The 27,417-nt window shown below is 44.2% G+C and overlaps 1 protein-coding gene and 1 long non-coding RNA gene across 4 annotated transcripts; one reads left to right on the forward strand and one right to left on the reverse strand.

Annotated features, from left to right (window-relative positions):
- Positions 1–3,168, reverse strand: LOC144308056 (uncharacterized). Its single transcript, XR_013374693.1, has 2 exons — positions 2,922–3,168; positions 1–1,864 (listed from the first exon to the last, which is right to left on the reverse strand). It is a non-coding gene; the product is annotated as an uncharacterized LOC144308056 (long non-coding RNA).
- Positions 3,066–27,085, forward strand: ZFP90 (ZFP90 zinc finger protein). 3 transcript variants are annotated; one of them, XM_077888186.1, is made up of 5 exons: positions 3,066–3,427; positions 3,705–3,771; positions 19,170–19,320; positions 19,658–19,753; positions 23,261–27,085. In XM_077888186.1, exons 1-5 carry the CDS (start codon positions 3,081–3,083, stop codon positions 24,898–24,900), a joined length of 2,301 nt encoding a protein of 766 aa, XP_077744312.1. In that variant the 5' UTR covers positions 3,066–3,080; the 3' UTR covers positions 24,901–27,085. The 3 variants fall into 3 exon arrangements, with proteins under 3 accessions (XP_077744312.1, XP_077744322.1, XP_077744331.1); XM_077888196.1 differs by having other exon boundaries at positions 19,194–19,320; XM_077888205.1 differs by lacking the exons at positions 3,066–3,427; positions 3,705–3,771 and adding an exon at positions 9,909–9,950 and having other exon boundaries at positions 19,194–19,320.
- Positions 27,086–27,417: the final 332 nt, after the last annotated feature.

A 27,417-nucleotide genomic window follows, 5' to 3' on the forward strand; every position in this document is an offset into this window, starting at 1 on the left:
TATGATGTGAGAACAATCTTGTTTTAATTTCTAATCCCTCATCTTTTCTCTGCCCTCCTTCCATATCCTGTCTTTGGACCATTTTAGAACCACTTCTTGGTTTCTAAGCAGAGTCCCCTGTGTTTGACTGGGAAAGCCCTCAGATGCCATTCACGTCTTGGAGTGCCTGGTCTTCCCACACTCAGGGGATCCTGAAGACTCAGGATCGGTCTTCCTACACAACTAACCACATCCCAGTCATTGAACACCCTTGTCTCATATAACAGAGGTATCTATCTGGGGGAAAGCCCTTCCTTGAATAGACTTTTTCATTACGCCATGCCCATGAGGAGAGGGTGGGACCAGGCCACAGTGCTAGGCCAAAGGTGGGATGCTAGCATGCACCTGGGGCTCCACAGAGAAACAAAAGACTTGATAAACAAGGGGGCAAGTGACTGGGAGAGCAAGATGGCTAAGCCAGAAGCTAAAGTGAGGTCTTTTGGCGCCTGGCCCTTTGTGACCTTTGCAGGGACTACATTGCCCTTGAGGTGTCACCACTTGGATCCAGCCTGAGTCCATGCAGCTGGGATGGAGCAAGAGTCTGTGGGTCACTTCAGCTCAGTCCAGGGTAGCAGGAGACCAGGGAGGTTTGGTGAGGAAATCGGGGCAGTAGGGCTCAGAAAACGTGGGCCACATAAGTGTTAGGTGAAATTTTGTCGAAGTGAGAAGTATTCAAGAAGTGAGAGGCTTCAAGCTTGACGTGAGGGTAGTCGGCAGGGTCAATAAAGGTCTGGAAGCTGTCAAATTAATGTTCGTATTGTCAGGCAGCGGACTTTGCCAGAGTAGAGGGTCCCAGTGGCCAGCAGGTGGCGCTAGAGCCCAGCGCTCCGGGGACTGATGTCTGGACGTTCCAAACTGTAGCGGGTGTAGGTCTGATGCGAGAGGACCCGGCGCTGAGAACTGGCTTCCCCTCCTGTCTGACCCGGAGCTCGGCCTCAAATCTGGCAGTGGATGACTGAAGCTACGCAGCTTCCACTCGGCGTCTCAGTCGCGTGCTCCTGGCCTCAGAGTGCGTGGAAGACTGGGGACCCGAAGCCCGTTGGTCCAGATCGCCGGTTCTCTGGCTGAACAGAGTCGCATCTGGGCGAGCTACCTGCGTCAGGTCCCTTTTTTTTCTCACGAATTCTCATGGGAACCAGGAGGTGGAACATTTTATGAACTGGAACTTGGATATTCTTGTGTTGTGGGGTAGGCCCCAGGAAGAAGGCTTGAACCCACAGCGGGCCGAGTGAGGAATTGAAGGAAGGCCAAGTCCAGGTGGATATTAAAGATAGAGCAGGTAACATGGAAGGCATTTGGCATTAACGACGGGCCTTTTCTCCTCTGCCCTGGCTGGCGCGAATCCCGCTGAATAGTGCATCACCGGCTTCCCCGACAGAGGGGAGGACTCCTGCCCCCCGTGTCGCGGGGTGTGAAGAGGCTTTGGAGCTCCCCTCGGGCACCCGGGGGCCCCTGCCAATCTTCCTGGGCAGGACCTCAACTGGACCTGTGAGGCGGTCTTTTCAGCCTCGGTTCTCCAAGTCCGGACCAGACGCCGAGACGGTTGTCATGGAGACCGGAGCGCGGGCGGGGAGAATGTCGCTCCTGGTTGGCTGCGAGGCTGGTTAGCGCCACGCCGGCCGCACAGCCTCAAAGGTGTGGACTGGTCTCGGGGAAACTGGCCGCTCAGCGGTCTTCGCCCTGTGGCCGGATGACATCAGCCTACCAGGACACCTGACCTCCGCCGCAGAGCCGCAGAGCCCGCAGGGTAGGGCCGCGCTTCCCCGGAGAGGAGGCTGCCGCTCCCCTCTCGGTGCCCTTGGCCTTCCCGGCCACAGCGCAGTCCCTGAACGGAAAGAAGGGGACCATGAAAAACGAAGCTCAACTTTGCCTCGTTTGGCAAAATCTTGCAGGTGAAAGCTGGCTTTCAGTGCTCCACCCACCACTCTTGTCATTTTTGCCCTCTGTGTATTCCTTACCAATTTTCCAGTGCATCAGTGCAATTAAAAACGTTTTAAAACGATTCCACCCAGGGTTCAAGTTGCTGAGCCACAGCGGCAGATACGCGAGTGCAGTTGTGAGTTCCCTGGAGGAAACCCACCAATACCTGATTGAGAGATCTGGCTCCGGTTCAACCACTTCCAACCTCCTCAGCTCCTTCCACATCGTTAGTTCCGCACCCTTGTTAGTATTGTGAGCCACACCCCCCTCCTCCCCTCCCCTCCCCTCCCAAACCGGAGCCTAAAGCCCCATTGTTTTCCAGCGTATCTACTCACTACACAATGAGAATTCAGGTTGCTCTCATTACACGCAGCCGGTTCTCTAACCCCCTTTCCCTTTCTCTGGAAGGCATTGGGGGTAATTTATGTGACCTCCCTTTTCCTGGGTGTTCTCGACGTTTGAGACCTTTTCTTTGGGAGTGGAGGTAGAACATTGCAATACCCCCTAGGCGGAGGGCTTGCATTCTGAGGAATTCTTTTCTTTCCCGTTTCTAGTTTCCTTAGAGGGCTTGCGAAAGAGGGGTGGTGTCGAGGCAACGGTTAATAGCAACAGGGCAAATTCAGCACCCGGATCCCTTTTGTAAGACCTGAGGGTGTCTAGCTCCAAATGGCTTTGTCTTTCTTCAGAATGCGGAAGAACTAAATCCTCAGCTGAATCGCGGTTACCAATTCTGGGACAACAGGAAAAGATTCTCTAATCCACTTGGAGTAATAAGTGACTCAAGTATCTTAGTCGTAGTAGGTGTGGTGTGGGGAATCAGTGTCCAAACCTTCAGTGGTGAGCCACAGGTGAATATGGCATAGGAGAGGCAACGGAAATAGCATCTTGTGATGAAGACGCAACGCTGCCCTTCTCCCTTCCCCGTCCTACTCCTGGAGCTGAAGTCAGTACTTGAAACATACCTTGTGGATATGTTTACGGTTTTATTGTTGGCCTCGTCCGCAGCAGTGCACACCAGCTCCCCGAGAGTAGGGTCTTTCCTTCCCCATCTACCGCTGAATCCGCCCCTAGCAACATGCCCCTAGCACAGAAGAGATGCTCAGTGTCTATTATTGGAGATAATGGACACACGCGTGCCAACGCCACACCGCGGACCCCACCGCAGCCGCCCCAGCGTGGTGCAGCGACCCCCCAGGCCGCCTTCGCGGGACCCACCCGCGGGGGCCTCTGGGAAGTGTAGTCCGTCACGGCCCGGGAGTTGCGGGGCCGAGGCTCCGCGTGCGCAGGCGCACTTCCGGCTCTGCCCCGCCGCTGCGGCCATTGTCCGGCCCCGGTGCGGCTCAGGCCGCGGTGGGCCGTCCTTCCGCGCATCAGCGTTGGCGGGGACTGAACCTGCAGCGGGCGCAGGAGGAGCCGGCGGGAGCCCCGGCGGGCCCGAGGCCGCGAAATCCGGGGTCCCCAGGAGGCGGTAACTCCGCGTGCGCGGGTCGCGGCACCTCCCACGGGTTTGGCTTGGGTCCGCCGGGCCGCGCCCACCCTCCTGCGGGCGGCCCTGGGCGTGGCCAGACGGCGGGGTCCGGGACGCGGCGAGCCCTTCCCCGCGGCGGGCGGGACGGCAGGCCCACGCGCGGCCCGCGCAGCTCGCAGCCCTGGCCCGGAGAAGCGGCTGAGGGGAGGAGGCGGGCGGGCGCGGCGGGAGGCCCGGCGGGTGCAGCCGGCGAGCGGGCCCTGTCCTCTCTCCCCAGCCGCAGCCTGGGAGCCGGCCCCGGCGAGGCAGGAATGGCCCCGAGGCCTCCGACGGCCGCGCCCCAGGTGAGCAGCGCGTTCCTCACTCCCCGGGGCGTGCTTGCAGCAGTCATTGTTCTCCGCCGGTGCGACTGCCTTTCCTAGCTTGGTCATCCCTTCAGAGCCCCCCCAGCTGCGCGAAACCCAGCGAGTCCGAGCTGGGGGGGAGGGGCCGCCCTGGGGGGAGAGGGGACGGGGCGGTGAGGTTCTGCGGGAAGAGTTGAGTCAGCGTGTTGGGAAGTGTCACTGTTGAGAGTCCTGAGTGCCAGGCCAACTCCTTGAACTCCGTCAAGGACTGGAGAGGGTAGGGTGTCAGGATAGAGAACTATAGAGGAGGTGGTTAACTGTTAGTAAGGGAGATAGGGACCCCAGCCTCTGACGCAGGGGCCAGAAGACCGTTAAGGAGCCGAAAAAGTTTGGTCGGGATTTGGCTTGGAAGAGGCTGGAGATGGGCTTTCTTGGGCCAGGAGGGAAGCAAACAAACAAAACCCATACGAAAGAGGAATGACCTCTCCCATAGCTTTTCGTGTTCTTTTCTGCTTTAATAAAAGTATAATAGTGCACACCCCCAGATGTCCAGCCTTCAGCTTCATTAAGATGAAACCGATTTTTATTTTTTTTATTTTTTTATTTTTAAAATTTTTAAAATTTATTTATGATAGTCACAGAGAGAGAGAGAGAGAGGCAGAGACATAGGCAGAGGGAGAAGCAAGCTCCATGCACCAGGAGCCTGATGTGGGATTCGATCCTGGGTCTCCAGGATCGCGCCCTGGGCCAAAGGCAGGTGCCAAACCGCTGCGCCACCCACGGATCCCGAAACTGATTTTTAAACTCATTTATTCTTGTAAGGGAGGAGGCATTTTCTAGAAGCATCACAACTCTGAGGTTATGCATTGATTTACGTAGAGTATATTGGTGAAAATAAAACAAGGTTCAGATGGTATTTTAATCCACACTCTCCTTAGAATGAAGGAAAGTCAAAGATTCTAGTTGCTAAGTGTGTGAGACTATCAAAACCAACCCAGGGGCACCTGCCTGGCACAGTCGGTCGAGCATGTGACTCTTGACCTCAGGGTTGTGAGTTTGAGCCCCACAGTGGATATAGAGATTACTTAAAAGTAAAATCTAAACAAACAAAAACATAAAAATACTGGCTAGTAATGTCCTATAAAAGCAGTTCACAGTGAATTAGGAGTGCCTGGATGGCCAAGGTGGTTAAGCATGGGACTCTTGATTTTGGCTCAGGTCATGATATCAGGGTCATGATATGGAGCAGGAGCCCCCACCCCCTCGTGTCCTCCGAGCTCAGTGGGAGTCTACTTGAGATTCTCTCTTGCTTTCCCTCTGCCCTTCCCCCTGCTCGTCCATGCACGCACGCGTGCTCTCTCTCTCAAATCTTTTTTAAAAAGCAACTTCTAGGGATCCCTGGGTGGCGCAGCGGTTTGGCGCCTGCCTTTGGCCCAGGGCGCGATCCTGGAGACCCGGGATCGAATCCCACATCAGGCTCCCGGTGCATGGAGCCTGCTTCTCCCTCTGCCTGTGTCTCTGCCTCTCTCTCTCTCTGTAACTATCATAAATAAATAAAAATTTAAAAAAATTAAAAAAAAAATAAATAAAAAGCAACTTCTAGTAAGTTAAACACAGTATGTGTAATGCCTTTATATCTTTTACTTGTTGAATGTTTTTGTTTTATAAGCATAGGGAGTAAAACAAGTGACAATAATAGAACAAGACAGTTTGGTTTGAGGTGAGCCAGGGCAAATCACTGGTCATCAATGCCTGTCCATATAAAGTGCTTCCTCAGCAGGCTGTGAGAATCAGGGCCGCTTAACACACTTAACATCTCTTGGAGGCGATGATCCTGGGCGGGGGTAATAATCCTTTCCATTGGGGTCGCCTTTTTTTTTTTTTAATTTTTATTTATTTATGATAGTCACAGAGAGAGAGAGAGAGAGAAAGAGAGGCAGAGACTCAGGCAGAGGGAGAAGCAGGCTCCATGCACCGGGAGCCCGATGTGGGATTCGATCCTGGGTCTCCAGGATCGCGCCCTGGGCCAAAGGCAGGCGCCAAACCGCTGCGCCACCCAGGGATCCCTGGGGGTCGCCTTTTTAATGGTGAAGTGGGTTTGTGTTCTGAGCAGTGAATTTTAGGCTGCTTTAAACTACACTTTCAAAGCTTTGTTGTCCCAGAACTCTAGTTCAGTTATATTCTCATGGAATGTCTTGACAGTCCACTTGGGTTACCTAACCCAGACTGCAGGTAATGACCCTGGAGGAAGGACAGAACAACTGACTCTACAGAGGGGGCTTTTTAGGCAGAAATTTCCCTTTGTAGGCGGTTCCCTATCTCTGAGTGTGGCCCTCTGGGGAATGCAAGAGATGAGTAATTGAGTCATGTGACTGCTTATCCTGGAGGTTAACAGTGAGGGAAGCCTCCTGCACAACAAGCATATAGCACAAGAGAGGTAGTGTTAGGTGTTGTTTCAGAGGTTCAGAGGCTGCTATGAAGACAGGAGAGAGGAAATTCCACCCGTGGGAAAAAGTCAGTGGAGATGTACTTTTGAATAGGAGCAGAGTCCAACAAGTGAAAATGAAGGGAGTGGAGATAGAGCTGATTGACTTTGTGGGTTAGGGGCATGTTCATGAAACTGCTGTCCTGTGTGACAGTGGGTGTGGGCTGCAGGCAGTGTGTAGAGGAAAATAGAAAGGAGTTTGGACTTTTTTCATTTTGGCCCTGGTAACCCTTTCATTCATTTACCAGCCTGTAGCCATTGAATCCCTGTGATTTGCAAAGACACTTTTCTAAGTGGTTGGGATACATTAGTGAACAAAATTTATAATTGTTTCTGCTTTCATGGGACTTAACATCCTATAGGGAGGAGACAGAAAAATGCAGTCAGTAACTTTTTTTTTTTTTTAAAGATTTTATTTAGGGCAGCCCGGGTGAATAAATCATGAGAGACAGAGAGAGGCAGAGACACAGGCAGAGGGAGAAGCAGGCTCCACGCAGGGAGCCCGACGTGGGACTCGATCCCGGGACTCCGGGATCAGGCCCTGGGCCGAAGGCGGAGCTAAACCGCTGAGCCACCCAGGGGTCCCCAACTTTTATAATATTCTAGAAGCTGACACTACAGGGGTGGGGGAGAAGGTAGAGAAAAGTAAAGGGGGATTGAGTGGGGGAGAGGGTGGGCTGTGGTAAGGATACAGCTTTTAAATAGCCTTCTTCTTAGTGAGATGGTGACATCTGGACAGACCAGAAGGAGGTTAGGGAGCCAGTGATGCAGAGGTCTAGAGAAGAGTGCTCTGAGCAGCAGGATGTGTGTGTCTGATGTGTTCAGGGAGCTGCAAGTGTTTGGTGTAGCTTGAGTCACTGTTGTTGCACAGGAAACTAAGATGGTTGCTTCTTAGTTTTAAAGATTGCTGTGAATGACAAAGTGTAGGAGCAAGAGTCTGAAAGAGCTTCCGAGAAGAGGTGATTGGCTAGCGGTACCTTCCTCCAGCGTTTGGCTAACAAATACGTCCCTGAAATGGCTCCAAGCTGGAGGGGAATGGGAGCAGAGGGGTTACCTCGAAAATACTTCAGATCATAAATAGCTATATTTGTTTAAACCTTATGTATCTTTTTCTTCATTGTATGGGCACTGCATTTTTAGTTAGGAATTTTAAAAGGTGAAACCACCATAAAAGTAAGAAATGGGGAAAGTTTTGTAAGAAAAAAAGCTGCATATGGAGACTAGGTTTTCTTGAAGGGGAGGAAAAAACCAGGACCTGGTCTCCACTGACTCCAGATCCCAAGAGCTCTGTGGTTAGACCAGCATAGTGAACAGGCTCAACCAAAGCTAGCTCAGGTCTCCCCAACTCAGACAGGATGCTTCTGGACCCCCAGGGGCAGCCAGGCTACTTGTTGGACCAGGTCAGGATGTTTGCAGCCAGGAATGTTCAAGCTCCTTCTGTCCAGAGACACCCTTTCTTAGCCTCTGCTGAGCTGACTGGCGTTGAGCTCTAAGCCTTAGCCCATTCTTTCCCCCGGGTCAGGTTAGGTGCCTCGCTCATGCATCCTCACAGCTGTTTTGCACTACTTTTATTAAAATATATCTTATGAGGGGCAGCTGGTCCAAAATTAGGCCCCTTTGATTTTCTGTTCCTTCTCTTGCTCTTTTCTCTCAGTTTGCTGGCTTTCTTTCTTTTAAATAAATAAATAAAATCTTTAAAATATATATATATATAATCAAAGCATGTGAGTTCTGTATAATATACTTTTTTTTAAAGATTATTTATTTATTTATTTATTCATGAGAGACAGAGAGGCAGAGCAGAAACAGAGGGAGAAGCAGGCTCCATGTGGGAGCTCAATGTGGGACTCGATCCCAGAACTCCAGGATCTCACACTGGGCCACAGGCAGGCAGGCGCCCAACCACTGAGCCACCCAGGCGTCCCTACTTTCTTTCTTTTTTAATAGGAAAAAGTAATTTGTGATCCCTCTTTAGCACCTCCGCATTTGTTGTGATGAATTGTCTTTTCCTCCCTATGCATGTTTTCCCTTAAGTATTTCAAATTTCATATAATTTTTATGAGGATTTTTCTTTTGTTTAAAAAAGTACTTTTAATGGCTGTTTTATATTGGTTTGCATGAACAATCCAAAATTTACTTCTCATAGGTTTCTAAAATTTTTATGATTAAATAATATTAGGATAAGATTCTCTTAGTTAGGGATCCCTGGGTGGCGCAGCGGTTTAGCGCCTGCCTTTGGCCCAGGGCGCGATCCTGGAGACCCAGGATCGAATCCCACGTCGGGCTCCCGGTGCATGGAGCCTGCTTCTCCCTCTGCCTATGTCTCTGCCTCTCTCTCCCTCTCTCTCTCTCTCTCTGTGTGACTATCATAAATAAATTTTAAAAATTAAAAAAAAAAGATTCTCTTGGTTACAAATGATCTTTTTATTTGAAAATACAATTTCAAAAAATTATTTACATCTGTGTTCTTAAGTGAAATAGCCCTTAGAGTGAGAAAGATCTTTCAGTGGTTTGATGGCATGTTTATCCTTAACTTAAAGAAGTATTCAGATTGCTTTTCATTTTTTTCTGCCTTTTGAAAGAATTTACCTATAAAACATTTAGATCTAGGATTTTTATTTAATTAATTTTTTTTTTTATGATAGTCACAGAGAGAGAGAGAGAGAGAGAGAGGCAGAGACATAGGCAGAGGGAGAAGCAGGCTCCATGCACCGGGAGCCCGACGTGGGATTCGATCCTGGGTCTCCAGGATCGCGCCCTGGGCCAAAGGCAGGCGCCAAACCGCTGCGCCACCCAGGGATCCCTATTTAATTAATTTTTAAAAAGATTTTATTTATTTATTCATGAGAGACACACAGAGAGGCAGAGTCATAGGTAGGTAGAGGGAGAAGCAGGTGCCTGGCAAGGAGCCTGATGTGTACTCAATTCCAGGACCCCAGGATCACTGAGCCACCAGGCGTCCCTAGATCTAGGATTTTTATAGAGAGGATGATTTGGGGACAATTTTCTTTATTTCTCCCTCAGTTATTAAGGTTTTTACTTTTTTGCATCAACACTGGTAATTTAAAATTTAAAAATTATCCACTTCATTAAGATTTTCTACATTTCTTAATACCTGCTATATATTTTACTGGTTTATTCCCTTTAAAGTCATTTATTTTGTTGTTGTTTCTTTTTAAGATTTTATTTTTAAATAATATCTACACCCAACATGGGGCTCCAACTCAGAACCCTGATGAGACCAAGATCGAGAGCTGCACACTGCACTGACTGTGCTAGCCAGGCACCCTAGTTGTTTCTTTTCGTATGCTAGATTTGTCAAAGGTTTTTCTGTTTGGCCGGTATTCAAGAGGAACTAGCTTTTGAATTTGGCTCTTAACAACATTATTTTTCTGTTTGCCCCTGCTTTTTATTTTCCAAAAATTTAATTCCTTTTAATTTTTTTTTTTTTTGATCCTCAAAACGACTCCTCATTTTCCTTCACTTAGAATGACTCAGACTCTGTATTCGTTCACTCAGCAGACATTTTTGGAATACTTTCTCTGTGCCAGGCTGTGGTTCTTATTAACAAGGGTCACATTTCATAAGTAGTCAGGGGAAGGCACCTGCTTCCTTTAGGATGGCAGTAGAGCTTCAGTGAGGAAATTTAGTGAGAAGATGCACATAAATGACCAAGCTTGGTGCCTGGCCTATGGTGAGTGTTCACTGAATGTTAGCTGTTGCTCTTTTATAATGAATCACCTGAGGAGTTTTAAAAAGTTGTTTGTCAGGGCCCTCCCTGCATGGGCAAGCTTTCTAAGTTGCTCCAGTGATTCTGGACAATTCCAACATGCTTGGCTTTGGAGATACTGAAATGAAAAGTTTGAGAAGGTGTTGAGAGAAAAAATGTGAATAAACAGCTGCAGCTCTAGGGACACTTGGCTGCCTCAGTCGGTAGAGCATGCAAGTCTTGCTCTCAGGGTCATGAGTTCAAGCCCACATTTGGGGGTAAAGATTACTTTAAAAAAATAAAATCTTAAAAAAAATAAAATAAAATCTTAAGAGCATATAGAGTTAAAAAAACAAACAGCTACAGCTTTGAAATGGAGATGTGGGCCAGATGCTGAAGGGGAGGCAGGGCAATGCAGGATCTGGAAAAGCTTCAGAAGGGAAGGGACCATTGATTTGCTTCTAGAAAGGTGACTAGGAATTTTTCCTGTTGAGCTGAGGGGAAAAACGTTCATGGTGGTCAGAATAAGATGTACAAAAGAAAGGAGCCTTGAAAGAGAATGATGTAATAAGGGCAAAAAGTCCATGTGGTAGACATACAAGGGCATATGGCAGAGGCAAAATTTGAGAGAAGGATGTAGGTCTGTATTACTATAAACTTCCCTTTAGAACTGCTTTTGCTGTATCCCAAAGATTTTGGACTGTTGTGTTTTCTTTCTTTCTTTCTTTTTTTATTTTTATATTTATTTATTTATCTGAGAGAGAGAGAAAGAGCATGAGCAGTGGGGAGAGGAAGAAGCAGACTCCCCGCTGGAACTGGGAGCCTGACATGGGGCTCAATCCCAGGACCCTGGGACCATGACTTGAGCCGAAGGCAGACACTCAACCAAATGAGCCACCCAGATGCCCCGGACTATTGTGTTCATTTTCATTTGTCTCGTGTATTTTCTTATTTCCTCTTTGATTTCTTGGCTGACCCACTCACTGTTTCTTAGCATGTTATTTAACCTCCATATGTTTGTTTCTTCCAGATTTTTTCTTGTGGTTGATTTCTAGTTTCATTGCATTGTGGTTGAAAAGGATGCATGGTATGCCTTCATTCTTTTTGAATTTGTTCAGACTTGTTCTGTGGCCTAACATATGACTATCCTGGAGAATGTTCCATGTGCACTTGAAAAGAGTGTGTATTCTGCTGTTTTAGAATGGAATGTTCTGAATGTATCTGTTAGATCCATCTGGTCCAATGTCTCATTCAAAGCCACTGTTTCCTAGTTGATTTTCTGTTTGGATAATCTATCCATTGATGTAAGTGAAGTGTTAAAGTTCCTTAGTATTGTATTACTCTTGATTGCTTCCTTTATGTTTTTTATGAGCTGCTTTTTGTATTTGGGTGTTCCCATTTTGGATACATAAATATTTATAATTGTTGTATCTTCTTATTGGATTGTCTCCTTTATGATTATATAGTGTCCTTTTTTGTCTCTTTTTACAGTCTTTTGTTTTAAAGTCTATTTTGTCAAGTGTAAGTATTGCTACCCCAGCATTTTTTTCACTTCTATTTGCATGATAAGTGCTTTCCTATCTTTCCACTTTTAGACTGCATGTCTTTAGGTCTGGAATGAGTCTCTTGTAGGCAGCATATAGATGGGTCTTGATTTTTTCCTCCGTTCTGTCATCCAATGTCTTTTGATTGGAACATTTTGACAGTTTACAATCGAAGTAATTATTGATAAGTATGTACTTAATTGCCATTTTGTTACTAATTTTATGGTCCTTTTTGTAGTTCTTTTCTGTTCCTTTCTTCTCTTGCTCTCTTCTCTCACAATTTGCTGGCTTTTTTTAGATTCCTTTCTCTCCACCCGCCACCCCCTCCCCCCGCCTCTTTGCATATCTGTCATTGGTTTTTGATTTGTGGTTACCATTAGGTTTGTATATAGAATCTTATGCATGTAGCAGTCCATATTAAGTTGATAGTCACCAGAGTTTGAACCCATTCTTTACTCCTCTTCCCTCACATTTTAAGTATATGGTATCATTCTTTGCATCCTTTTATTTTGTGACTCCCTTGACTGATTTTTTTGCACATATACTAATTTTTTTTTTCACATACTGCCAGGTTTGTGGCACTGCTTTGGATGAACTCCCACCAAGGATATATAGGAGGGAGCAGGTCTGTGGGAGAACTAGAGGGTGGGGCACATAGTTACAGTAAGGTTCCTTGCTGGTCTGCTGTGGGAGGGAGACTGCAGCATCCTGGGAAAACTCCTGCTCAGGCTGGGATGTAAGGGGTGAGGCCACAGAAGAGCACTGGAGCAGGGTGTACTGTTAGCAAGCTAAGTGGAGAGTGTTGGCACTGCATTGGTTCCCACAGGTGTCCATGTATTGAGGATGAGGAGTGGGAGAGGGAATTGGTGCCTGCCAGCTCTTTTGTTCTTGAAGTCTCCGAAAGATCCCTGCCCCTCCAGCACATGCTCTGAGATTAGTAAATATATCTCCTACCCCTGTACCCCAGGTGTTTTTCAAACTGCTCCTTCTGTGATCTGCCCTCTGGGGCTCTTTGTTGTGCTGTCTCTTTAAGGGCAGGAAGTCAGTTTCCTATCACCCCTGTCTGGCTCTTTCAGAGCTGAACCCTCTGGTTTTTTTTTAAAGTTCCATGTGTTAAGTCCCACTTATTGTAGGAACTCTGAGAGTTAGGCCCTTCTGATTTTCAAAGCTGAATGTTACAAGGATTCATCTTCCTAGTTCAGGTCCCATGTGCCTGGGGTGCCTGGTGTGGGGGTCTACTTCTCTTCTCTCTCTGTACCCACATTGTTCCTCTCTCCTGCGTACAGTCCCACAGATCAGTTTGGCTCACCAGTCTTCACCTTTTCTACTCTCTTCATTGTGGCCTCTTCTCTACATTTCACTGTGGAGAATCTGTTTGCCAGCCTTCAAGTCATGTCCTAGGTTACTTGCATGTATGCAGGTGCTATCTAGGTGTATCAATAGGGTGAGGTGAGCCTAGGATCTTCCTATCCCATCACCTTACCCAAGAAAGAAAGATGATTAAATAGGAGAGTGGCTGAGGTGGAGATCTAGGACAATCTAGAATATTGTCCAAGAGAAATATAAACTACATATATAATTTAAAATTTTCTGGTAGTACAATGTAGAAAGAAATAGGTGAAATTAATCTTAGTAATACATATTATTTAACCCAATATAATTGAAATATTTCTACATGAATCAGTATTTTTTTATTTATTTATTTTTAAATGTTTTTTTTTTTTTTAAGATTTTATTTATTTATTCATGAGAGAGAGAGAGAGAGGCAGAGACACAGGCAGAGGGAGAAGCAGGCTCCATGCCGGGAGCCCGATGTGGGACTCGATCCCGGGACCTCAGAATCACACCCTGGGCCAAAGGCAGGCGCTGAACCGTCGCGCCACTCAGGGATCCCCTGAATCAGTATTTTAAAATTATGAATGAACTGTTTTATTTATTTCTTTATTTTGGGGCTAAGTCTTTGAAATCCATTGTGGGGATCCCTGGGTGGCGCAGTGGTTTAGCGCCTGCTTTTGGCCCAGGGCGCGATCCTGGAGACCTGGGATCGAATCCCATGTCGGGCTCCCGGTGCATGGAGCCTGCTTCTCCCTCTGCCTATGTTTCTGCCTCTCTCTCTCTCTCTCTCTCTGTGTGTGTGTGTGTGTGACTATCATAAATAAATAAAAATAAAAATTAAAAAAAATGAAATCCAGTGTGTATTTTATACTTGCCACACATCCCATTTTGAATTAGCCCCATTATAAATGCTCATGTAGCATGAGCATGAGCATGAGCACATGTAGTGACATGTTTCTGGTGGCTACCATATTAGCATAAATCTAGAAAGTTATTGCATGGCTTAATGGTATCATTGACGGGAGGATTTGAGCAGGATTTGAGAGATGAAGGGACTCTATGTAGGAGATGTTTTTTGAGGGTCTTGGTGATTCCAGGGCACAAAAGAAAAATGAAGAGGCAAGGTTTCCAGGTAGAATGCTATGGATAATAATGTCCTTAGGCTAAGTTGGGTGTGTGTGTGTGTGTGCGCGTGTGTGTGTGTATGTGTGTAAAGGCTAACAGTAAGAGTGTCTTCTCTCTGTACTTTATCATTAGATACGCTGTTAACCCAGTTTGCCAAGCTATTATTGGTCTGGTGTCAGAGAGCACTGACTACTTGAGTGAAAACCCCATACTGTGTCCTAATTGGGCAAACTAACTTTGGTCTTGGAGTAGTTTTTATAAATTTGATTGTTTTAACTTATAAGCTACCATTCTCTGGTTTTCAGCTTTGTAAAGATTCTAAGTTACAAAATTTTTTGAGTTAGAATTTGAGTGGATTTCTCCTCTAGAGTTGGCACATGTTAGAGTTGGAGGGGTATCTCTTTATATTTACAAGTGTGGTCCTATAGAGTTGGAAGTGTCCTTTGACCCTTCTGCTCTTAAAAAGCCTACATTTTCAGTTCAGGGAACCCAGATACAGATGTTATAGATGAGAAGATTGGACCAAGAGTCTGTGATTTATCCAAGGGATATTGCACATGATTAGTGTACCACTTTTTATGGGCCCAGGAAATTGAGTCTTCTCAACTTAGTATATCTCTTTCTAGTTCTTTGGACTTTTTATGTCAACATGAAGAAGGTGAAATGATACTTGATACTTCATGATAACTGTTAATTTTTAAAAGGGATTGATAATGAGGTCCAGTTTTATCTGGAAGGAGGGTGAATGCTGTAGAGTTGAGCCCACTCAGAGTGGCTCACTCACACCAGCAGTCTCAGTACATTTTACCTATTTAATCTTGCAAGATCTTGATTGTCTTTTGTGTACCAAACTGGTTCTGACCTCTGGAGATTCAGAGGTGCCTGAGACAAGGTCTTAACCCTTTCCGAGTACAGTGAATAATAGGTAACAGACACTTCTGTCTTATGAGCATGCTGGAGAGGGCCCCAAGGAGGGGGTGGGGGGCAGAGGGTTGGGACGAGGCACTTGGCCCATACCTAATGTTAGGGGAGGAGCTCCAGAGGAGAGAACTTTACCAAGTCCTGGTGAGAGAATAAGTGTTACCTAGGCAGAGGAAGGAAGGCCAAGCATTTTTACAGAGACAAAAGAAATGTTTAGTTTCAAAGAGTTGTAACTCTTCTGTAAGCTGAATTACGGTGTACAAGGGAAGGAGAAGCCAGAACTGAGGCTGTGGAAGTAAGGTGGGGACCAGGCTATAAAGTTCTCTGAAGGTTGCATGAAGGAATCTAATTCTTAATTTCAAGAAAAACATTTTATTGAATATTCCTCAAACACCCACTATGTGCCAGGCCTGTTCTAGGCAATGAAGAGTCATAAAGAAAATAAATAATAGTCCCCGTTTCCTGGAGTTTACATTGTACTCTGCAAAACAGACTATAAACAAATGAAAATATGTGTCAGCTGCTAAGAACTATGAAAAAGAGAAGAGGGCAGCCCTGGTGGCTCAGCGGTTTAGTGCCGCCTTCAGTCCAGGGTCTGGTCCTTGAGACCCTGGATAGAGTCTCACGTCAGGCTCCCTGCATGGAGCCTGCTTCTCCCTCTGCCTGTGTCTCTGCCTTTCTGTCTCTATGAATAAATAAAAATCTTTTAAAAATAAATAAATAAATATTTTATTCATGAGAGACACAGAGAGAGAGAGGCAGAGACACAGGCAGAGGGAGAAGCAGGCTCCATACAGGAAGCCTGACGTGGAACTCGATCCCAGGTCTCCAGGATCATACCCCAGGCTGCAGGTGGCGCTAAATCGCTGCGCCACTGGGGCTGCTGAATAAAATCTTAAAAAAAAAAAAAAGAAAAAGAAAAAAGAAATCAGAGTGACAGTGCAGGGTGGGGGTGCTGTTTAATGCTGGGTAGCCAGGGAAGTTTGCCCTGATGAGGTAACATTTGAACAAAGAACTGAAGCAAGTGAATGGGGAGCCACATGCCCATCTGCAAGAAGAGGCTTCCAGGTCAAGGGAACAGTCAAAGCAAAGGCTCCAGAGCAGAAACATGCTTAGTGTGTTCCAGGAACCTGAAGGAGGGGCAGGGTAAGTGAAGGGGAGAGAGCAGTGGGTTAGAGATGAGGTTCAAGATGAAGTTAGGGAAATAGCCGGGGACCAGACTGGGGGAGGGGATGTGTAGGCCACTGTAAAGACTTTGGCTTTTACTTGGAATGAAGTGACATCCTGTTGGAGATTTTTAAGCAAAGGAGTGACTTGATCTGACGGGTTTTAACAGGATCACTCTGGTTCATATATGGAAGACAGACTTGGGAGCAAGACATGAGTGGATAAGGAGAGAGACAAGTTAGAAGTTGTAGCAATGGTCTGGGTAAGAGGTGTTGGTGGTCTGGCTTATAACATGATCAAAGAATTGCATCTTAGAAAACTGACTCTGATAGTGAGTAGGAAAGAGGGTTCGTGGGACAAAGAGTAGAACAGAAACCAATTGTCCTGTTGAGGCAAGAAAAGATATTTGTTGAACTTGGACTAGATATTTGTTTACTGGTTAGGACATTCTTTACCACATGTGCAATCTATTTGAGGAAGCAGAAGAAAACCAGAAGACCATGTTTTAAACTGGGACGCCTGGCTAGCTCAGTCAGAAGAGCATATGACTCTTGATCTCGGGATCATGAGTTAAAAGCCCATACTGGGTGTAGAGATTACTTAGTTAATTAAAAAAAAATAATAGGGGTACCTGGCTGGCTCAGTTGGAGGAGCCTGTGATTCTTGATCCCAGGCTTGTGAGTTCAAGCCCCGTGTTGGGTGTAAAGATTATTTATTTATTTATTTATTTATTTATTTATTTATTTATTTATTTATTTATTTTAATTTTATTTATGATAGTCACAGAGAGAGAGAGAGAGGCAGAGACACAGGCAGAGGGAGAAGCAGGCTCCATGCACTGGGAGCCCGATGTGGGATTCGATCCCGGGTCTCCAGGATCGCGCCCTGGGCCAAAGGCAGGCGCCAAACCGCTGCGCCACCCAGGGATCCCTAAAGATTATTTAAATAAATATTTTAAAATAATAATAATAATAATAATAAATAAGAGGGACCAGTTGAGCAAAGGAATCCAGGTTGGCTGACAACCAAAGGGGCTGTATGTGTTTACCTGATAGAGTAGGCAATGGGGAGAAAGTGTTACTTCTTACAACCTAACTTAAAACGCCTGCCTTGACAACCCCTTTTTCCCTGCTGGCCATGCCCAGCCCAATCTCAGCCTCTCTTTTCAAGCTTGGTAATCCCTGGATTGGATTCCCACTTTTCTTCTCCCATTCAGGTGGTACCACTGAATTACCACTTCAGGCCCAGTGCATAGCCTGCCTCAAGCTTCTCTCCCTTCCCTCATTTTCCCTGGTCTGAATGCCTGGGCACCTTGCTTTACCATGGATCATCTCATTATCATCCCAGGACCCTGAGATCATGACCTGAGCTGGAGGTAGTCACTTAACCGACTGAGCCACCCAAATTTATTTTGCTGAAAATTTTCTTCTGGTGTGATTTTCTTCTGGTTGGATGTGTCTGGCCCCAGATATCTTTTCCAGTTTTCCTGGTGCCTCTCTAACTGGCTAGTAACATCCCAAGTGTTTTCGAATGTGGCATGTGAATCTGTGCTATGGGATCCTTCAGCTATGCTCTGTTGCAGATGAGATGATTTGACTTCAGGCCTGGTCTTCCAGTCTGAAAAAAATCCAAAGTGCAAAAGTCCCCTGTTCCCTCCTACTGAAATTAACTGCTATAGTAGGAATGGGAAAATGAAAGAGAGATAAACTGTGCATGATTTGTTTATGAAATTGGTCCTATAGCTGGGAGAGAAGACCCAAAATGAAGGAAAGGAAGAGTAAAAAGAAATGACAGGGATCCCTGGGTGGCGCAGCGGTTTAGCGCCTGCCTTTGGCCCAGGGCGCGATCCTGGAGACCCGGGATCGAATCCCATGTCGGGCTCCTGGTGGATGGAGCCTGCTTCTCCCTCTGCCTATGTCTCTGCCTCTCTCTCCCTCACTGTGTGCCTATCATAAATAAAAAAAAAAAATAAGATAAATAAATAAATAAATAAATGAAATGAAATGAAATGACAGTGCAGACTGCAGAGCCAAAGTGTATGACAAGTCTAGAATGAAGAAGCCTCCAAATATTTTTTAAGCATCCACTCTGTGCTGGGCATATAACCCATCAGCATAGATAAAATCCCTGTTCTTGTGGAGCTCATGGTAGGGGGAAGAGAGAAGCTAACAAGTCAGCTAATCTCAGATTATTGTTAGAAGTACGGTGTCCTTTTTACCTGAATCTGTTTGGTTCCTAAGTTCAAGTGGTAGGAATTTAGGTGAGAGAGATTACCATGGTAATGTGATGGAGGGTCAATTTGAGGGAGGTGCCAAGACAACTTTTCCTAGGGGGTGTGCTCGAGATGAGGCCTGGACAACTAGAAACTTCGTTTTCAACCATGTGGAGATCCTAGGGGAAGAGGGAGTAACAAGTATAAAGGCCTCAGGGTAGGAGGAAGCTAGATGTATTCAGGGATGAGCAAGAGCAGCCTGGCTAGAGTCCAATAAATGGTGGGGGATGTCTGAATCTTATCCTCAGTACAATGGAGTACTGTTGGTTTTAGGCAATGAATGTGTTATGATATAGCTGTATATGGAGTACTATGAAGCAGTTCAAAGGGATAAGGTGAAATCATATGTACCCCTATGGGAAGATCTCCAAGATACAGAGTTAAATGCAAAAAGCAAGTTGTAGAACAATATGTAAGGTATTTCACAAAACAAGACTGTGTATGTATGAATGAAACCTTGGAGAAGGGACTCTTGCATGTATCTGCCAAACTGTTAACAGTGTTGATGTCTAGGGAGCATAGTGGTATTGGGGGGGTGGGTGAAGGAAGGCTGCTATTTTTATTCCCTGCTATGTTGGGGTTTTGTAACAAAGGAGGTACATGGGCAGTGTGGAATTGCTGATTGTGTGACAAGGCTTGGCTTTATAGGAAAGCAAGATAGCTAAGTAGGAATATGAGATTAGAGAATATATGGCCCCTCCTGACTTTCCTGCCTGCCATACTGGATTCTTTGCAAAAACAGTGCCCCCTCAGGATGTCAAACGTGTGCTCACTGTTTCTGATGACCCTACAGTATGTTCCCAGTATTGCCATGAGCACATTTGTGGTATTGATCCCTAGTTGAACAAGAATGTGATCCTCCAGGAATCAGTGACATTCAAAGATGTGGCTGTGGACTTCACCCAAGAAGAATGGCACCATGTGGATGCTGCTCAGAGGCTCTTGTACAGGGATGTGATGCTGGAGAACTATAGCCACCTGGTTTCTCTTGGTAAGGACCAATTCAGTATCTTGCCTACTGGCAAGTTTTCCTTTCTCAGGTGCTAAGGTGGTGGGGCTTATAGATCATGTGGCAGTGAGCAGGGTGTTCATGGTTAGTGCTTGTTCTTCTCTTTGGGACTCAGCTTTATGGTTTTCTGAGCCTGCTCTTTAGGTAAAGTTCTTTCTTTTGCAGAACTGGAAATTAGGTCATTTGATTTCATGACTCCTCAAGTTGCACCTTTTTTTCCCTTCAGAGTTCCTGAAGATCAAGGACTAGTACTGACTTGTAGGAGGGGTCTTTGTCCACTTGTACAAACAACCAATCTTGTGTATTTACCCATGAGCAGGATATCAAGTTTCCAAGCCAGAGGTGATCTTCAAATTGGAACAAGGAGAAGAGCCATGGATATCAGAGGGAGAAATCCAAAGACCTTGCTGTCCAGGTAAATGACGGGGGAGACAGGCATGCAGGAATCAATGTAGACATTACCACAGCTGAGGGAGGGGGTAGCACCTTCATGTTGGTGCCTTGGGAGCTCCTAGACCTGCAGAGGAGACTGAGCCATCTCCAGGTAACACCTCTATCTCCCTTCTCCAGTAGGGCATTCCTGCTGCTGACCAGTCTTAGAGGAAACCCAGCTGGGTTTTCTCCTCTGGTGTCCTCAGTCTCCCTTCATGATTAGAAATCCCTTTTCTTACTCATTCAGACATTAATTGAACTCCAGGGTCTTCTTGTCTTGTCTTGCTGCTTTTTATTGGCCCCAGACTTGTAGGAAGTACCATGGCTTTGATTCTCTGCCTTTTCATAACTTTCCTTCAGACTTCTTTCCCTGACCCTACAACACCTGTCTGGGGAGGAGTTACATCTTCCTTCCATTCTGTTTTCATGCCAGTTTGCTTCATTGCCTCTCTTTGGTTCCTGGAGTGTCATCCTTGCCTGGTTTCCTGGCTTACTAAGTACCTCTTGGCTTTAGGTCTCTGACTTTGCTGGGTTTCCCCCCTAAGCGACTCTGCCTAAGGAGTCTGCTCTTCAGCTTCTTCCCCCTCTTTCTTTCGGTATTACCACCTTAAAAGGGTACCTGCCCTCTGGTAGTTATAGCTCTTTATTCTATGCTTTCGACTCATAAATCATACTTACTTGTACCCTGGTCACTTTTGTCTCTTCTCACAAGACCCCTCCTTGTGGAAGTCCCATGCAATTAAATACCTAAAATCCAAATTAATCATTTTTCATCCCCACCCAGCACATTTTACTATATTACTCATTACCCATTTCTCCCCTACCCATTAGAAACCACTGGATCCCTAATCCCTCGGGCCAAACACCCCAGTCAGTTTAGACTTTTTCTTATAATTCAGATTATTTTCCTTCTACACTAGGCCCCATGTGGACATTACTGTAGTTCTCAGTTGAAGTTGCTCACTCTGTCTTTTCTTTTGTAACCCACATTGGATTTTTAAAATCATACCTTTTTTTTTGAGATATAATTTACGTACCACAAAATTCACCTTTTTAAAATGTACAATTTAGTAGTTTTTCAAATATTTACTGAGTTGTGCAACCATCACCAATATCTAACTACAGAACATTTCAACATTCAAAAAGAAACCCCATACCCATTAGCAGTCGTTTTCCATTCCCCACTACCCCTGCACCCATTAATCTTTTTATCTCAGTGGATTACCATTTCTGGGTATTTTATGTAAATAGAATCATAATATATAGCCTTTTGTGACCAGCTTCTTTCACTTAGCATATTATTTTCAAGGTTCATTAATGTTGTAGCATGCAGTAGTACCTCCTTAGTTTTATTGCTGAGTAATATTCCATTGTATGGACATACCACATTCTGTTTATTATTTACTCATCACTTGGTGGACCATATTGGGTCTTAATGCTTTATCTTCATAAACCACCTACCTCTGACAAAATCTTGCTGTTACTCCTTGTACCTCATGATAGGAAACAGAAACTCCCCCTTGATTTAAAGGTCCCCTATCACACCTTCCAGTATTCTCTTTCTTTTCCTACTAAAACAAGCTCCACTTGAGTTGAACTTCTTTTTAATGTTTTCTGTAAGTAGTGTATACTTTCCCTAATTAGATAATGCTTTCTACCTATCCAAAGTTCTCTATTCCTTAAGTTCAAGGTGTCTATTCAATCTCTGAATATAATATGTATTAATATATTTATTTCTTCCTTCCTTGATCACAAATATACCATTTATATCATATTTGCTACACAAACAGATTTTAAAATATACCATCTGATGGTTTTCCTTTTTTATCAAAAGATTAAGTCTTGTTTCTAAGACTTCAGGCTCTTATAGAAAGAGTCTGTTGTATATCTATATATTCTATGTGTTGTAGAGCACACAGAAATCAGTAAGGAATTACCTGATTGTTTTGGAATGTGATTGAGGAAAGAACTTTCTTACTCATTCGTATCAACAAGCAATTCTTAAATATCCCTCTGGGAAGTATCCTAAAAGAAATACAAAGCATTTTCTGTCATTGGGAAATTGGAATGGAGTCTTGTTCCAGAATAAGGAATTTTGAGACAGATTTAGGGTCCCCTGGTTGTTGTTTTTTTTCCTCTCCTAATATTTTATTATGAATATTTTCAAATTTATGGAAAGTTGAAAAAATTATACTGTGAACACCATATACCTACCACCAAGATTCTGTAGTTGTCAAAATTTTATTATTATTATTTTTAAAGATTTTATTTATTTATTCGTAGAGATGCAGAGAGAGAGAGGCAGAGACACAGGCAGAGGGAGAAGCAGGCTCCATGCAGAGAGCCTGACGTGGGACTCGATCCAGGGTCTCCAGGATCACGCCCTGGGCTGCAGGTGGCGCTAAACCGCTGCGCCACCGGGGCTGCCCTCAAAATTTTATTATACTTGCTTTATCACATATTCTTCATCTATCCATCTATCAGTGTTTTTAAAAAATCTGTCTTTTTGATGCATTTCCAACTAAGTTGCCAACACAAATACATTTCCCCCCTTCATACTTCAGCTTACATATCATTAACCAGAGTTCAATATTTATGGTTTTTTTAAAGAAAAATATACATACAGTAAGATACACAGTTCTTCTAAGTACCACCAAATTGGTTTTGACAGATGCATTCACCCATCTAATCCAAATTCATTTCAGTATGGAATATCTCTATTACCCCAGATCCCTCCTTTCTCTTATTTTTTAAGTTACCATTTCTAGAACCTAGAAACTAATTAATTCTCTGCTATTAGTATTATAAGGTTAAACAGGGGTTTAGAGATCAATTTACTAGGCTGAGTAAAATCCTTTTTGGTTGAGAGAAGTGATTAGTTTAGAACCAGAACTCAAATAGGCTAAAACCACAGCCCTAATTGTAAAGGCAAGGATGATTTGCCTCCTGAAATACTACTTTATGTCAGCTTGTGAAGCATAGCCATTGGTCTCCAAGTATGTCAAAGAATAATTTCAGTTACATCAGTGGCTATGGATTTTCTCTGTCAGATTTGAAGAATTTGGAGCCTCAAAGGGGACTTTAAAGAAATTGTGAAATGGCTGTATTAGGAAAACAGATTTGAGGATGATTTGTAAAATGGACAGGAAGCATGGGAAGCAGATAGGATCTTGCAAGACAGACCATGATTTTATTTCATTTGTATCTGTGCCTAACCTTCTCATTCTCATTTATGCCCTTACTTCCTAACCAGCCCTCCTAGGTGGGCTTCTTCATTCTAGACTTGCCATACACTCTGGCTCTGCAGTCTGTACTGTCACTTCTTTTTACTCTTCCTTTCCTTCATTTTGGGTCTTCTCTCCCAGCTATAGGACCAATTTCAAAAACAAATCATGCACAGTTTATCTCTCTTTCATTTTCCCATTCCTACTATAGCAGTTAATTTCAGTAGGAGGGAACAGGGGACTTTTGCACTTTGGATTTTTTTCAGACTGGAAGACCAGGCCTGAAGTCAAATCATCTCATTTGCAACAGAGCATAGCTGAAGGATCCCGTAGCACAGATTCACATGCCACATTCGAAAACACTTGGGATGTTACTAGCCAGTTAGAGAGGCACCAGGAAAACTGGAAAAGATATCTGGGGCCAGACACATCCAACCAGAAGAAAATCACACCAGAAGAAAATTTTCAGCAAAATAAATTTGGTGAAAACTCTAGATTGAACACAGTCCTGGTTACACAACTGAACATTCCTTCAAGGCCTACTGAATGTGATGCACTTGGAAGCAACTTGGGACATAATCCAGACATACTTAATCAGAATAATATCCTTGCAAAAAAGAAACCTTATAAATGTGATAAATGTAGAAAAGCCTTTATTCATAGATCATCACTTACTAAACATGAGAAAACTCATAAAGGAGAGGGAGCTTTCCCTAATGGTACAGATCAGGGGATTTATCCTGGAAAGAAACACCATGAATGTAGTGACTGTGGGAAAACCTTCCTCTGGAAGACACAGCTTACTGAGCATCAGAGAATTCACACTGGGGAGAAGCCCTTTGAATGTAATGTTTGTGGGAAGGCCTTCAGGCATAGCTCGTCACTTGGTCAGCATGAGAATGCTCATACGGGAGAGAAACCTTACCAGTGCAGTCTCTGTGGAAAAGCCTTCCAGCGCAGCTCCTCCCTTGTTCAACACCAGAGAATTCACACTGGAGAAAAACCCTATCGATGCAATTTATGTGGAAGATCTTTTAGGCATGGCACATCCCTCACTCAGCATGAGGTCACACATAGTGGAGAGAAGCCTTTCCAGTGTAAGGAATGTGGGAAAGCCTTCAGTCGGTGTTCTTCCCTCGTCCAGCACGAACGGACTCATACAGGAGAGAAACCTTTTGAATGTAGCATATGTGGGCGGGCTTTTGGACAGAGTCCATCCCTTTACAAACATATGAGGATTCATAAGAGAGGCAAACCTTACCAAAGCAACACCTACAGCATAGATTTCAAGCACAGCTCATCACTTACTCAAGATGAGAGCACTGTCACTGAAGTGAAATCCTATCATTGTAATGACTGTGGGGAAGACTTCAGTCACATTACTGACTTTACTGACCATCAGAGGATCCATGCCGGACAGAATCCCTATGAATGTGAGCAGAACTTTAATCAACAACCTATCTCTCATCCTGGAGAGAAACCCTATCAGTGTAATGTATGTGGGAAAGCTTTCAAAAGGAGTACAAGCTTTATAGAGCATCACAGAATCCACACTGGAGAGAAACCCTATGAATGTAATGAATGTGGAGAAGCCTTCAGTCGACGCTCATCACTTACTCAACATGAGAGGACCCACACTGGAGAGAAACCCTATGAATGTATTGACTGTGGGAAAGCCTTCAGTCAGAGTTCATCCCTCATTCAGCATGAGAGAACTCATACTGGGGAAAAACCCTATGAATGTAATGAATGTGGGCGAGCCTTTCGAAAGAAAACCAATCTGCATGATCATCAGAGAATTCATACTGGAGAAAAACCCTATGCTTGTAAGGAATGTGGGAAAAACTTCAGTAGAAGTTCAGCGCTAACTAAACACCAGAGAATTCATACACGAAATAAACTGTAGGAGCCCTGAAATTAAGGAATGTGCAGAAAACTTTAGTTCAAATATTGTTTATTCAGTGTCAGAGAATTCTTACCTGAGAGGAAGTTTAAGAATGTAATGGTGTGTGTGTGTGTGTGTGTGTGTGCACATTGTGTGTGAAGAAAGCCCTGTGCTAGTAGACAATGTTTTGTTTTTGTTTTTGTTTTTTTAATAAATAGAAGCCACATTCTCAAATTGATTACAGACGTTTGTAAAAACAACTATAAACATATATATAACCAATTGGAAATGATATGCCTATGTATTGGACTTTATAAAGCTTTTGAATATGTATATGCAGGAGGAGATCATCAACTTGGAACAGTTTGACTTGTAACTCTGTGTTTACAGCCTTTTTTAATAAAACTCCTGCAGCAGTGACCAAAACTTAACTTTTCAGATTGTTTGACAACAGCATTCAAGTGCAGCTCTTACATTAAATTCACCATGGAAACCAATTCCACCTCCCGGAATTCACCATTCAAAGAATGAGATCAACTGGTCCAACCGCTTCATTGTACAGATGAAGAAACCAAAACCAAAGATGTGAAGTGGTTTGCACAGTGTGATACAGCTTATAATGGCAAAGCTGGGTGGAGAGTAGGTCTCCTGGATCTTTGGCCCTATGATCTAGCCACTCAAAAGGTATCTTAGAATTCAGAGGGCTTTAAAGTAAATTTTAAAATAAATTAAATACAAAAATTAATGAGCACTCGAGTTGGATACTCTGGGAATTCATAAAAGCAGAAGAGGCAGCAAAATACAGATTTGTCACAGACTTATTTAAAACAACTGGTTGGAAGCTTACGTACCAAAATGTTAACAAAAACTGAGTAGCTCAACTGCTGGTAACTTGTTTTCCTTTTTCAAGTGTAATATTTATACTTTGAATTAACATATCAGTTTCATAAACCTATTAGGTCCTCTTATTGTACTTTGTATGACATTCCTATGAGAAAGCACAGCTCCAAGCTTACCTAAATGGCTCAAAGGGAAAACAGCACAAAACTAAAGAGGAAAACTTTTCCCCAAATTAATTTTACTGTGGAGAAGTAGAAATGTAGTTACCCATTGTCATAAAGTCTAGTCTGTCTTTAAGTTATTAGAGAACCCATGTACTGATCCATTTTTTGTGCCAAGGAAATACTTCATCATAAGAAATTTAACTTTTTAAATTCTATGCTGCTCTTCCATCAGTAAAGCATGAGATAAGCATCAGTAGCCCACTCCCATCCCTAAGGTTCTTTCATGCCTCCCGTGGGCTTTCCTAAAGGAATCTCAAAGGTGCCAACAGTGGAGATAAATTTGGAAGCAACTGTGGACCTTGGCCCCTTTCACACAGGAGCCTCTCCTCTTAAGTAAATTTTCCCACCCTAACAAACCATGATAGGAATGATATGGGTGATGTTGATGGTAAACCTTTCCTATTCTTTGCATGCCAGGTAGCAGGATCCATCATCCTTGTCTCATCCTGGACAACAGGAGGAGGCTCCCAAATATTCTTCATAGAATATTTGCGTAGAATATTTCTTTGCATATTCTGCATAGAATTTTTCTTTGCAGAAAAAATGTGCATGGGGACTGAAATGTGATGTCTAGCCCAATGAGTCCATCACAAGATGGGGACCTGCCCTTGTAAGACCTTAACCATTCAAAAATACCTTGTTTGTGATGTTTTATGCTTAACGCACACACGCAGTGCCAAGACCATGTTGCTGTCTGATTCATAGTTTGACAATGGGTAACTCTACACAAACCACCCCCCCACACACACATTGAGTGGCTTCCATGCTTATCAGGAACTTATTTGCTGCTGATTACTTGGGGATCCCCATAGTGGACTGTTTCTAAGAATGACATATTGTAACCAGTTGAGTGCTATCCTACTTTTATGGAAGTCTGTAAAGACTTAATTTCAGAAGACTCAAAACCACTGGTTTGTGTGTGGAACTTGGCCTAGATCCAACCAGTCTCTGAATCTCAACAAATGCACTGACAGAAGGAGCCCAAAATGTACATGGTATGTTGTGGGTTGTTTGAGGAGAGGATTCTGTAGTTCCACGCAACCAGGTACCACGCACTTACGAACACCCAGCTTTCTAGGCCACATGAAATGCATCCTTGTAACATCATTGTATTATTTCAATAAATAGCCTTCTTAGTTGAATGGGAGTCATTTTGTCTTTTTCAGTTTTCAGAACTTGGCTAAGATTAAAATATGGTGCGTCAAGGAAGAGGGATTAACTGCTAAACTCAGCATGGTCAGGTGAGTTAATACGAGCTACCATTTATTGAATGTGTACTACTGGAAAGAGATCATGTGAAATATGTCATAGCCATCATTTCATTTAATCCTTACAACTCCTAGTTCTAGGTCTTATGGTAGCTCTTGTCTCTGCCCAGCATTTTTTCCCTTTCTCTTATAACATTTCTGTTACAACACAGGAACACAAGTCAACAGCCCTGGGGCTCAGTGATAGTTTTAGGAGCAAGCTTGTG

This window comes from Canis aureus, chromosome 3 (genome assembly GCF_053574225.1).
Source record: "Canis aureus isolate CA01 chromosome 3, VMU_Caureus_v.1.0, whole genome shotgun sequence".
NCBI lineage: Eukaryota > Metazoa > Chordata > Mammalia > Carnivora > Canidae > Canis > Canis aureus.

Coding starts and splice junctions, on each gene's coding strand:
- ZFP90 (XM_077888186.1), top strand. CDS start 3,081: ATGGACACACGCGTGCCAACGCCACACCGCGGACCCCACCGCAGCCGC. Junction 3,428..3,704: donor TCCGGGGTCCCCAGGAGGCG/GTAACTCCGCGT, acceptor CTCTCTCCCCAG/CCGCAGCCTGGGAGCCGGCC. Junction 19,321..19,657: donor TAGCCACCTGGTTTCTCTTG/GTAAGGACCAAT, acceptor ACCCATGAGCAG/GATATCAAGTTTCCAAGCCA.